Genomic DNA, 13,688 nt, shown 5'->3' with positions numbered 1-13,688 from the left:
ATTCGGCTATGTGCCATTTTAGTTGTACAGGTTATTAATGTAGAATGAATGACAGTTGGAAGCAGTAACTGACTTCAACCCTTGGCCCTTTCCACAATCTTATTACCTGTTCTGCCCAGCGGGTTTAGCAGGCGTATCAGTATTGTTAGCCAATCAATAGATTGTTTTAATACCTAGGAATCGTATTTTTGTGCAAAGATACACGTTTTTAAATAGAACAACTCCTATTGACATTAACAGACTAAAAGTAGCGTAAATCAGAATGCCAGTGGTGTTTGCTGCAGGAGTCGTTTACGAGATACCGAATTTTGGAATGTTCCAGATCGGCACTTGTTTGAGGCATTTATCCTGCTTAGTTGCTAAGTACAGTTTCTTTATATTTGCTTACATTGTGCTTGCGTGTTCTTTGAGAGCATTTCAACATGCTATTCAGTTAGTGTGTGACAGTCCAATGGTAACAACGCTAACATACACTATCTGACCAAAGGCATCTGGACACCCCCAAAAACATTCGTTTTCCATATTAGGTGCATTGTGCTGCCACCTACTGCGAGGTACTGCATATCAGCGACATCAGTGGTCACTACACACCGTGAAAGAGCAGAAAGGGGCACTCTGTGGAACTCAAGGACTTCGAATGTGGTCAGGTGATTGACGTGTCACTTGTCATACATCTGTAAGCGAGGTTTCAACACTCCTAAACATCCCTAGGTCACTGTTTCCGATGTGATAACGTAGTGGAAACGTGAACGGACATATGCAACACAAACGCGTACAGGCCAACTACGCCTGTTGACTGACAGAGTGCCGACAGTTGAAGAAGGTCTTAATGTGAAATAGGCAGACATCTATCTAGACCATCACACTGGAAATCGAAACTTCATCAGGATCCACTGCAAGTACTGTCACAATTAGGTGGGAGGTGAGACAACTTGGATATGACGGTCAAGCAGCTGCTCTTAAATCACATATCACGTTGGTAAATATCAAATGACACCTCGCTCGGTGTAAGGAGCGTAAGTATTGGACGATTGAACAGTAGAAGAACGTTGAGTGGAGTGGCTAATCGCGGTACACAATCTGGCGATCCGATGGCAGGGTGTGGGTATGGCGAATGCCCCATGAATGTCTTCTTCCAGCGTGTGTAGTGACAACAGTAAAATTCGGAGGCGCTGGTTTTATGATGTGGACGTATTTGTCATAGCACAGGCCTACATTGATGTTTTATGCACCTTCTTTCTTTCCACTGTTGAAGAGCAATTTGGGAATGGCGTTTGCATCTTTCAACACTTTCAAGAACCTGTTCATAATGCGCAGCCTATAGCGGAGTGTTTACACAGCAATAACATCCCTATAATGGACTAGGCTTCACACAGTCCTGACCTAAATCCCATTGAACACCTTTGGGATACTTTGGAAAGCCGACTTCGTGCCAGGCCTCGCTGAACGACATCGGTACCTCTCCTCAGAGCAGCACTCTGTGAAGAGTGGGCTGCAATTCCCCAAGATACCTTCCAGCACTTGATCGAACGAGAGTGTAAGCTGTCATCAACATTAGGGGTGGGCCAACACCATATTGAATTCGAGCATTACCGATTGAGGGCATCACGAAATTGTAAGTCATATTCAGCTAGGCGTCTGGATACTTTGATCGCATAGTGTATATCAGAAAAAGGATATCAATTTTACTGTGCAGGTACATCTAATTAAACTTAGTGGTGGACGTATTATACTTGGCAGTACACACACTCAGAGCTGTGCAACATAGATGAGTGGCTTACCTGGTGTCTGTTGGCGTCTCTGCAATCAGGTGAGTCAACTCCACAACAGTTTGTGGGTCGTTGACTACAGCCTCAGCCCAGCCCTGCGTCGCCACCACACGGAGCAAGTGGGACTTTATGAAGGCGATGGCGGCCTGCTTCAGCCTGTTAGCTGAGTGTCTAATCGCGAGAACACCTGTGGCTGATGCAGTCTCGACAGACAGCTGTGAGGCCACCTGTTGCTCGCAATGCGCCTTCAGTACCGACAAGCCGTATTTGTCGGCGGCGACCAACAGCTGTGGCGCCATGCTGGGCAGCTGTGGGGGCTGGAGGGTGTAGAGGTATGCCAGCACCTGGCGCAGCACAGGGCCCTCTATGTCCGAGAGTACGAGCTGGTTGCTGCTGGCCTCTAAGGTGAGATGACGGAGCATGCCCGCAAACACGGCGCTCCTGGCGGCCAAGACAGCCCTGTGAGCCACGAGCCGCGTGTCCCCGGCCAGCAGAGTCACCACAGCGCCGTCCCCGGCGTCCAGCAGGGCGCCCAGATCCTCGGCCGTGGCCTCCTCAGCCTCATGAACTCGTCCCACTGTGAGCGAGTCTGGAACACAGTGTCACTGATCACTTCTTTGCCCTCACACAGCACTCTCTATACTTGTATGAGCCGCAATCAAATCTGTATGAACCTGCAGTTAGGATATGTTTCCAATCGCATGCCAGCTGCAACAATATGATATCTTTGCTGTGTCAAACTAATGCCGAAAGTGAATAGGTAAAAGTAATTAACAATACTTTATAAGGGGGGATGTAACGGAAAATGATAACATTTATTTAAAAATCATTACCGTCATATTTATTAATGTGCAATCTAAAATTTTGTATGCATAAAGCAAAAGAGCTGTGTTTCAACAGCAAAGTATAATAAAATATGCATCATTAATATTTTGCCTAAATTTGAATTTTTCATTTTTTATTGTCTTTTTTATAAAAAAGCCATAGCTCATATTCTAATCATGCAATTAATCTGAAAATTTTATTGTTGTGTCCTGAAAAGGTTATAAGACCACTGAACAACAGTTATTAATTGTGGTACAAATTGTATCATTAAGAGTTTTTAATTTTGTGCATCCAAATTTCCTTTTTCTACATACAATCATCTAAATATCCGAAAGTAAGTGGTGGATCCAGAATTTTTTAGTTCCAACGAGACAGCAGAGCGTTGTGAACAGTTCCTGAAAATTTCATAGCATTAGAGAATATACTTTTTGAGGCAAGGCTTCCAATAAAGTAAAAAAAAATGTAAAACAGAGAAAATGATGTTCAAAGATTTTCTTCTCATACTTCTATATGTAATAAGCTTACCTCAATTTTAAAATCCTCCATACTGATATTCCTCATCCTCCAGGTTTATCTTCTCTCCTCTTAGAATATGCATGGTCTGTATTTGCAGGTAAGACACTGATCTGTTAGCTTTCTTGACCCTGCTCTCGTCGATGGTGTAAAATGCTTTTCTTGTATACACAGCAGGATCTGTACCAACTCTCTTCAGAACTTCAATTCTGCCATTATTTCCATTATTGTAACATATAACGGCATCATAGACACCTATTTTAAGTACTTCAAGTCCACAGAATGTCCTTTTTAAGCATGTAATCCAAATTAAATTACTGAGGCTTTCATATGCAATTTTGTGACTTTCCGTGAAGACAGTTCCTCAATAAATCAGGGCTTGCAAGAAACTTGAATGTGGGATTAAATAAATTCATTACATATTCTGGTAATGAGTGTTATGGGAATACATCTCATTTTATATTGTTCAACTTACACTGATCGTCTGTTTGACACAGATTGTACATTGGTGCTTTGTCACTGGATAAGCTAAGAGCTTAAGTTCTTCACTTCTAATTTCTTCCTCTTTCTTTATGGTAACCCGATTTCCATGAAACCTCCATTTCCTAAACATAGTTTTGCCACCACCAATTATGCATAAATCTGGACTCCCACGTAAAGATTTGTGAATTTAACCTTCCACCTACTAATATGTGTTAGTATTGTCAAAACGTAAATGAACCACATGCAAGAAAGTTTTCAGGCAATGATATAGATGTCAGCCAAAGGAATCGAAAGAAAATAGCTTTGACACTGACAAATATTCCGCTGAAGCAACCAGTTTCCCAATTGTTGGAAAAGGTACCGGCTGTGTAGAGTTAATCAGTTTAACAATTTAATGGCATTTCTAAAACCGCTATCACGATAAAATTCACACACAGCATAGAGTAAACTGTGTAGATGAAGAAAATAATATTTTTGAAAAATCCATTTTTGGACTTAAATCTATTACATCCCCACTTAGAACTTTCCTATTTGCTTGTACAAAAAGCCCGGAAGGAAGAGACCTCTTATCGTTAATCTGTTTCTACAATTACCTGTGCAGAATATCAAAATGGAGATCTAGCACAATACTAAGAGCGTCAGAAGGTAGTGTATTCAACACACAGTCCCGATTTCTGCAGTTATTTAAGGAAACAACGATATTCTGCGCCTGAAATCTGTATCACTCTGCCCTTAACCGCTAATCCAGCATGTTTCTCTGCAGGAACTGATACTCACAGGGGATCAACTAACTGCTATCATGGTCTGATATGACTTTCTACAAACATAAGATCGAGATGGCGGGCATAGCTAGATCCAAATCCTGACATCCTCCAATCTCACAACACCCAACATTGTGTAGAGTAGAGACATAATTAGCCCCCCTCCCCCAATGGATAAAATTAAATTTATGAGGAATGAAAACAAATGTGTCTAAATGTGTTTCGCTCACAATACTAAATTACTTCCAAAAGATTACTTTTATTATTACTATTTCATAATGATGTGATAGTTATTGCATAAGTTACCATTAATTAATGGTTATTTTCAAATAAAGCATTAACGAATTACACGATGTGGTGCAAATAGAAGTTGCCAAACGAATGTATGGACTTCATCTTCCACACATAATCCTCATGCTGTACACAGTAGTTTGTACTTTGTACCATGGACCTATGGTAGAGATACCGAAGCACATAAATTGCATACGGTAAATGTCTCATATAATGCACAGTAGTTTGTACCATGCACGTATGGTAGAGAAATCGAGATACACAAACTACATACCTTTAAATATCTCCATAACAATAAATGAAATAAATTAAACTTTAACTCAACACATATTATGTAGTGGCCCCTGTTCTGTTGTAGGGTGTGTACAGTATTATTATTATTACTATTATTATGATTATTATTTGTAGCACCTAGTAAGACACAAAGCATTGGTAAAATGAAATAGTTCGATTTCTGACAGTACAGGAGTAAGGAGTCCAGCAATCAAGTGATTCAGAAAAAGTAAGTAGAGTGCAAGGATTTTAACTCGATTGATTTTAAATAAGGCTGTAGGTGAAGCAAGTGCCATGAGAGAGAGAGAAGTGGTGTGGAGGAAGCATGTTTTGCAACAAGTATATACCTTCACTGGAGACAGTTAACTTGCGTTTTCAAGGAGTAGTAGATGCAATGAGAAGGGCTACATCATACTACGAAAAATGGTTGTTACAAATAAGATGTACCAGTCATGTCATTGACTCATTCGTTATGGTGATGGGTATGACGCGCTGAGTCCTCCCTGATGCATGGAGCCCAGTCCTGCCACTGACAGGCTTCTCAGAGTCAAGTGGATGAGTGGTGACAGATCATGGACTTCCTGTAGAAGCTGCTGACAGTCCAGTGGATAAGCGGCGACAGATCATGTACTTCCCATAGAAGCTGCTGACAGCCAAGTGGATAAGCAGTGACAGATCATGTACTTCCTGTAGAAGCTGCTGACAGTCCAGTGTATAAGCGGCGACAGATCATGTACTTCCCGTAGAAGCTGCTGACAGCCAAGTGGATAAGCAGTGACAGATCATGTACTTCCCGTAGAAGCTGCTGACAGCCAAGTGGATAAGCAGTGACAGATCATGTACTTCCTGTAGAAGCTGCTGACAGTCCAGTGGATAAGCGGCGACGAATCATGTACTTCCCGTAGAAGCTGCTGACAGCCAAGTGGATAAGCAGTGACAGATCATGTACTTCCTGTAGAAGCTGCTGACAGTCCAGTGGATAAGCGGCGACGGATCATGTACTTCCCGTAGAAGCTGCTGACAGCCAAGTGGATAAGCAGTGACAGATCATGTACGTCTTGCAGAATCTGCTGACAGTCCAGTGGATAAGCGGTGACAGATCATGTACTTCCTGTAGAAGCGACAGCAAGAGGCGAGAGTAATTCAGGTATCTGTGGTATATCTGATAGATGACTGTTGAGAACTCACCAGAAACACCCATGCACAGCAGCTCCCAGTCGATTGATCCTAGCTTATGAACGTCAGCTGACTCTTCCCACTTTCAAGGATAGTTTACAGAGTGTGGCTGCAGTATGGTTGGTGTAATGTCTTACAGAACGGCAAACAAGTATCACTAAAGTAATCCTGCTATTCTTTTTTATACTCTGGACCAGTTACGTTCGAAGGATAGCTAGTTACCGTTAAGATCTGAAGCAGTCTGTACACAAATCGAGATTTTCTTTACGGCAGCAGTAGCACCTTCTATAAAAGCTACTAATTTCCTGAAAGTGTTTAGATGTAGTAGTCGAAAACAAAATCAAAATCATCGTTAGTTTACAGCAAATGCAGACAAGAGAACACGACATGTTACTTACAACAAGCACTACACACACACTGGTTTTCTATGACGTACCAATACACATCATTGGGAACTTACGAAAATTCTCAAAAATTTACGTTTATTTACGTTGATACACAATGAAATATTGGGTAAATGTGTCTTTGAATGGGGTTGCTAGTGCAAAGTTTTTATCGAGGAGAAATGTTAAACGCAACTGATGTTATAGCTCAAAGTACAGTTCCCGTGGCACACAGCGTACGAAAATACTTAATTTATTGCAACACAAGCTCGGATTTTGATGCAGTTGACACAAAGAACATGTTTAAAATTGATGTGAAGTTTTGGGACCTGAATTTTAGAGGCGAATTAATCTGACACATCTGATTTTACTTGGACACGAAGGAAATAGAGGAAATTGTGAGTAAATAGCCATGGGAAAAAAGTGCGGTGTGGAGCACAACTCAACTAAAGGAGTGTTGGTAAACTTTTGTGAAAATTCCATGTACAAACCCTAGGAGTCGATGAATGGGAGTATACGGAACAAAAACTGTCCAATGATGTCCGGAAATGCATGCTAGGCACTATTTATTGAATCATACTTTGTTACAGAAGCTACAGTGTAATTCCATGCAGCCACGGTTACAGTATTCACGGTTTCCTCCTAGAGGGTGATACTGTTTCTCGCACATAATGACCTAGGATGCAGAAAGTCATGAAGGACGTACCCTAAATGATCGGACACCAGAGTTGGAAGAAAATGTAATCAGCACTGTGGAAGGCGACCGCCATATCAGTAGCAGGCAGTTGGCCCACCACTACAGGGTAAGCCAGACGACCGTGTAGAACATTCTCCATGACAACTGGTACTACCCTTATCAGTTAGAGCGTGTGCAGGGCTTAGTAGTGACAGACTTTCCACATCTGTACCAGTTTTGTCACTGGTTTCTTCACCAGGTAACCACGATTCCGGGATCTGTGTCATCCATCCTATTCAAAGATGACGCCATCCTTACGTGATCTTCAGCTTTTACAACAGCCATCTTTGGGATGGTATGCAGAAGGCCCATGGTATGATGACAGCGAATCATCAGCATCGTGGCAGCCTGAATGTCTGGGCTCGGATAATTGGCGACCTATTTTGGGACCAGTCTTCCTCCCACGTCGCCTGACAGGTCGGAAATATCGGCGTTTCTTGTGGGTGACTTGCTGGAAACAGTGCACTGATGATTCTAAGGGTTATGTGGCTGCTACACGATGGTCCTCCAGCCCACTTCGCCATTAACGCCTGGACGCATCTCAATCGCATCTTTTCTGGTTGAAGGATCGGACGAGGAGGTCCAGTTATACGGTCTGCTCGTTCACAAGATTTCAACCCGCTACATTTCTGGTTACAGGGTCAACTAAGAAGTAGCGCGAATGAAAAGTCCGTTCCAGACGTGGAGACACTGGGGCAGCGTATTCATCCTGCCTCTGACACTGTTCGGCTGCAGCCTGATCGATGTGAGCGTGTGAGACAGAGCACGCTACGGCGCGTATACGCGCATGCGTTGGAAACGATTTTCAGCACACACTGTAATTGTCGCTGCGTGGTACAGCGCGAATTATACGGCAGTCTTTGTAACAGTATGTGACTGAATAAAGATTCTCTAGCGTGGAAACCATGCATTTTCGGACATAAGTTCGTTACACATTTCTGTTCCGTATCCCCTCATCGATCAATCCCTAGAGTCTGTACACTGTGGTCAAAATCACCCAGTATGTGCAACATGACGACTAAATGGCATTCCAACTGGAGCTTTCTACAATACCAAAGGCAATGATACACTGATACCCAACGGCGTTGCGTAGTTCGGTCGCAGAATTCTTGTGACTTCCCCTTGACACAAAGCAGATATTCCAACAAGTCCACGCCGGCGTGTACCACGGGTGGGTCACGCCCGTCTCTGCCAGTTATGCTACTGGAAAAACAGTAGCGTGTGAGGCACGTATTGCCTATCTTGTAGGAGCAACGAACAGTGCTGAATACAAGTTTGTGTGACCCTTGGACGAGAGAGATTTCTGAACAAATGAGATATCACATAATTTGTGATTAATTTAGTGTACAATCATCTTTCATCCTCTTTCGCCGTTCTAAAAATAAGTAGCAATGCAGTGTGTTTGAATACGACCGCCACGCCACGGCGAGAAGCAGGCAACAGGTGGCGCAGGCAGCTGGAGGGAAGCTTGTACACGCTCGCCTCCCCACGGCGCCGGCGAGGACGTCTCAAACCACGAGATAAGACTACTGTGATTAAATAAACTAGTACCAAAAGAACCACGTGGACCATGAGGTGTCTGTAGCAGCAATGGATGAAACACTTACCTTTGTTGGTTGTTAAACTATGTGCGGTGACTTCTGTATAGAATTCTGAAAGAGAAATTCGTAACAATCTCAATGAAAAAATTAAAAATATATTTCATTTCTTATGGTTATCTACTATCATACCCAGACTCATATGGATCGAACAAAGTAAAATTTTTACCTGTAACAGAAATTGGGTGGCTGCAGCCAGTAGATATGACTACCGCCACAAAAATGCGGACGAACCAACAAAAGCTTCTGCAGAACATGGCGGAAGGTCTCAGGTGTCGCGACAAGTAAGGAACTTTTCTGTGAAAATAACCTCACCAAACTTGCAGTCTGCTGAACAACCTGAAATTTACGGAATAAGTGTAACCTAAAAAGACATTTTCTAGCAGCTAGCTTCATAATAAATAAATTAGCGTAAATTAATCTTGATTTCACCATTTTACGAGGCGGCTGCCACTCCGTTGTTCCGAATATACTGGGTGACTCACGGAGATATACAGTTGTTTTAATATGTTATTCTACAAGTAAAATCAAAGAAAAAAGTTCATATAAACATAGGTCCGCAAATTTTTATTTACGCAGTTACGGTTAATAAAGGTTTTTGCCTGAAATTTACCAACTTCGCTAGTATAAAGGCATCGCAAAACTGTACGACGTTAAAGTAAAGCACGATTTCCATTTATCTTGTTGTTGTTGGTCTGGTGAATCTAATAAAACTTGTCCCAGGCGTGTATCTCCAGTAATTTTCCAGAACATCCAGAAAAGAAAAGAAGTAATTTCATAAAGTTTTCAATTTATAAACTAGTTGGCCCAATTTGTTTTATAAATTCCAGATGTTTCCACAAAGTATTTAACAGAAGTTGTAGAGAATTTGATTTTGGAAAATAATGCTAATAACGTTAACTGAAACTCTATGAATGTGTCAGATAATGTGCTTTAATTAATACCACAGCACACATGAATTCCTGTTAAACCAGAAGAGACAAAGCTCACTGTTAAGGAAGTTGTACATTGAACATACAATTTCTCAATACATTATAAATAAATGTTCAAAAATGTCTCCACCGAGTTCAGTGCTTTTACCTGCATGTGTAGGAACAGATTTTGTTGCTTGTTTCAATTTCACAGGGTTGTTCTTAATTTCGCCTACTGCATTCATAACGTGAGCAAGTAATGCCTCACGTGTACTGACTTTTTCCTCACAAACTATGCCTTTCATCCATCCCCATACAAAAATCCATTGGCGTTAAATCGGGCGATCTGGGTGGCCACAGACGTGTAGCACCACGACCAACCCATTTCTGAGGAAAATGATCATTTAAACGTTTAGTAACTGCGTTGGCGAAATTTGGGGGCGCACCGTCATGTTGAAAATACATTTGCAATCGCGTAGCTAGTGGAACACCTTCGAGGAAGCGGGGCATTTCTTGTTGAAGGAATTACAAGTACGTCTCGCCTGTTAGACGTCGTGGGAAAATGTTTTATTAGATTTACCTTATTAATAACAACAAAGTAAATGGAAATAGGTTTTTTACTTTAACCTCGTACAGTTTTGCGATGGCTTCATATTAGCGAAGTTGCTAAATTTCAGGCAAAATCTCCTATGAGCCGTAACCCCGTAGCTAAATATTTGTGGACCTATGTTTATTCGAACTTTATCCTTTAGTTTTACTTGTAGAATATAATGTTAAAATGTTTGCATACCTTCGTGAGTCACCCTGTATACTGGCTGATCAGCTGAACTGTTTACGTCAGTTTCGAAACCGTTTAAGGGGTCGTTATCATGTTTGCACCTGCTTAACTGCGAGGAACTGCTGGATGAGCGACGTCGTACTCATATTAACTGCAGGGGACGGGGATCAGCCTCTCTTTTTCAAATGAAATTGCAGTGTGTGTCAATACGTGGTGATGTATTATGCAGAGCTGGAGGAGGACAGGGGGCTGTGTCTCGCCTACAGAAGTGTCGTTAGCCGAGTTAGGCGACCCTCAGGCGGCTAAGGACACGCCAGCGGGTACATCCGAGTGCGGTGCTGGTGGAAACTGCACTCTATGAAACACAGAGTGTGTCAAAAAGTGTCATCCGATTTCAAAAAGATCATAGCTATTATGGTATTTGAGATATGTGAGCCGGCCGCTGTGGCCGAGCTGTTCTGGGCGCTTCAGTCCGGAACGGTGCTGTTGCTACGGTCGCAGGTTCGGATCCAGCCTCGAGCATGGATGTGTGTGATGTCGTTAGGTTAGTTAGGTTTAAGTAGTGCTAAGTGTAGGGGACTGATGACCTCAAATTTTAAGTCTCATAGTGCTCCGATCCATTTGAACCATTCTTTGAGATATGTGGGTGAACAACACACTCCTGGAAAGAGCAAACTTTCGAGTTTTACATGGTTATCAATAGGTAGCAGCAGTGTGCGCCACCTTTAGTTCCCCTAATAATAAAAATGGTGTCGGGACAACGGAAAGCGTTTTGCGAACTGCGTGTCAGTAACAACCATTCAGCGTGACTTTCGTACTGTGTACGATGTGGATCCTCCTACAGCACACAGCAGTAGTCGATGACGTGAACTATGGCGAGAAACAGGTTGTTTGTGTAAAGGCAAATCGCCAGGTCATCCCAGAGTCTCTGACACACACGTCGAAAGCATCCGCCACAGTTTCCCAAGGAGTAAGCACAAATCCGTTCGCCGTGCATCTCGACAGCTTAACATACCCCCGATGTCCGCCTGGCGTGTGATGCGTACACGTTTACTTACGAAACCGTGCCGGCCGCGGTGGTCTAGCGATTCTAGGCGCTCAGTCCGGAACCGCGCGACTGATACGGTCGCAGGTTCGAATCCTGCCTCGGGCATGGATGTGTGTGATGTCCTTAGGTTAGTTAGGTTTAAGTAGTTCTAAGTTCTAGGGGACTGATGACCACAGATTTTAAGTCCCATAGTGCTCAGAGCCATTTGAACCATTTGAACGAAACCTTACAAAATTCAGTCACTGCAAGCTCTTCGAGAAGGTGACAAACAACAACGTGTGGAGTTCTATCATTTAGGTCTTAGCAAGATGGAGGATGAAAGTTTTCTTCCACGCTTAGTGTTTAGTGACGAGGCAACATTCCATTTAAATGGAGAGGTGAACCGTTATTATGTGAGAGTATGGGGTAGCGAACAACCACATGAACTTGTACAACATGATAGAGGCTCTCGAAAATTGAATGTGTTTTGTGCAGTTAGAACAGTAAAAGATGTACGTCCTATTTTCCTTGGCCTAGAACACTGTTACAAGAAGTACATATTTCGATATGGTGGAGAAAGTTCCTATCCCACAGTTGCAGACTGATTCGAACGACTTCATTTACCAACAGGATGGGGCACTGCCACACTGGCATCTGGAAGTGCAGGAATTTTTAAATCAAAGGATAGTCTAACGATGGATCGGCCGCACTGGACCAAATAATTCAGCCTTACATTCTTGCCTCCAAGGTTACCGGACCTGACTATGAAAGACTCTGTTCATGTGCCTCCATTACCAACAACAGTGAATGAACCGAGACATCGCTTAACAGCAGCTGTGGAAGCTGTAACTCAAGACATGCCCGCTGCAGTGTGGGAACAACCTGAATACAGCATTCACATATTCCGTACATTTCAAGGCCGGCATAATGAACACTTATCAGAAGGAATGAAAAAAAAACTTTTTGAGTTTTCCGTTCATCAAAACACAAAAGTCATTGTGTATGTTTATTAGTTACAGAAATATAAACGTGTCAAATAGGATAAATGTTTTTGATATACCCTGTATATGGTGGCAACTGAGTGCTGACTCGAATGGGGGCAATCTATCATGAAACCGAAGATATCACAGAGATATTGGTGAAGAAATGAGCGCACCGCAACATTGATCACAATTTTGTGACAATTATTACAACATTTACGAAACTTTTGATTACGGATATTGTCAGAGACCACTGACAATTAACAACTAACACACTCTTCGAGCTGTAGTAGCATATGAGGTGTCACCTCAAAGCTAAACACTACAAAAACCAGATTTCATTTACGCAACTTGCTCTGTTTTGTAGCATTACGGATTTTTAAATGTGCCAATACTCTGAACTTGCCACAGTTGCACGTGATAAGCGGAAGGTTGAGATATTTAGATTCAAACGTAATCATAATCTATGATGATTACTGTAGCTGATGTTGAATGCTATTTAATCCAAGGTTTATTGATTTATGGAAATGGGCTTTAGTGAAAATTCTAAATGAAAAAGGAAAAGCTCCAGTTTATGTAACTTCTTAGAGAACAAATGAACAGATGGCGGGTGGGCACTCCTCTTACATTAGCGACACGTTAATCGTATATCTCTAAGTAGCATATTTTGTGTGTGCACAGAACGACTTACTTGAATATGATTTACGTTTTTGTTAATATCTTATGTAATATCACACTGCTCATGCTTCGAGTGACCACAAAATGTCCGTGGCGACTAAGATTATTTTGAATTTAACTATTTTGAATTTAATGTAAAGTACGTATGTGGGACAGCCTTAAATATGAATATTACTCAGTGTTAAACGTTGAGTCAGTGTTGGGCGATGCCACAGAGAATGTGGAAGGGCGTGGACCACTGCGCCTGTTCTCTTTGCGTCTTTCGGTTCATTCGGTATTTGGTGTTCCGTCGTTCGAGTTTCAGCAGCTTTCTGTCTCGGAGTGTCGTTCCGGTTCTCTCACGAGAGGTATACCTGTAGACAGATCTGGTCGGCGAGTTAACGCGAACTCTGTCTGGATGCAGAGCGCTGGACTCCAATTAATTTACTGAGCTCTGCCCCACGCTTCCTGCAGGATTTCGAATACTATAAATATAGTTTCGATGATTTATTTTGGAACACTTGTTG

At 42.3% G+C, this 13,688-nt stretch overlaps 1 protein-coding gene across 2 annotated transcripts in view; it reads right to left on the bottom strand.

Annotated features, from left to right (window-relative positions):
* The window catches only part of LOC124554069 (ankyrin-3-like), a 52,289-nt gene that overhangs the window by 22,868 nt on the left and 15,733 nt on the right, over window positions 1-13,688 (bottom strand). For both annotated transcript variants that reach the window (XM_047128113.1, XM_047128114.1), the window contains exons 2-4: window positions 8,978-9,147; window positions 8,818-8,862; window positions 1,782-2,358 (exon numbers count right to left, since the gene is read on the bottom strand). In XM_047128113.1, coding sequence (XP_046984069.1) covers window positions 1,782-2,358; window positions 8,818-8,862; window positions 8,978-9,065 — 710 coding nt within the window. In that variant the 5' untranslated portion in view covers window positions 9,066-9,147. The remainder of the gene's footprint in view (window positions 1-1,781; window positions 2,359-8,817; window positions 8,863-8,977; window positions 9,148-13,688) is intronic.

The sequence above is a fragment of the Schistocerca americana genome, chromosome 11, assembly GCF_021461395.2.
Source record: "Schistocerca americana isolate TAMUIC-IGC-003095 chromosome 11, iqSchAmer2.1, whole genome shotgun sequence".
Classification (NCBI taxonomy): Eukaryota; Metazoa; Arthropoda; class Insecta; order Orthoptera; family Acrididae; genus Schistocerca; species Schistocerca americana.
The sequence above is the reverse complement of the archived record's forward strand: the minus strand, read 5'-3'. Positions and strand labels throughout refer to the sequence as shown.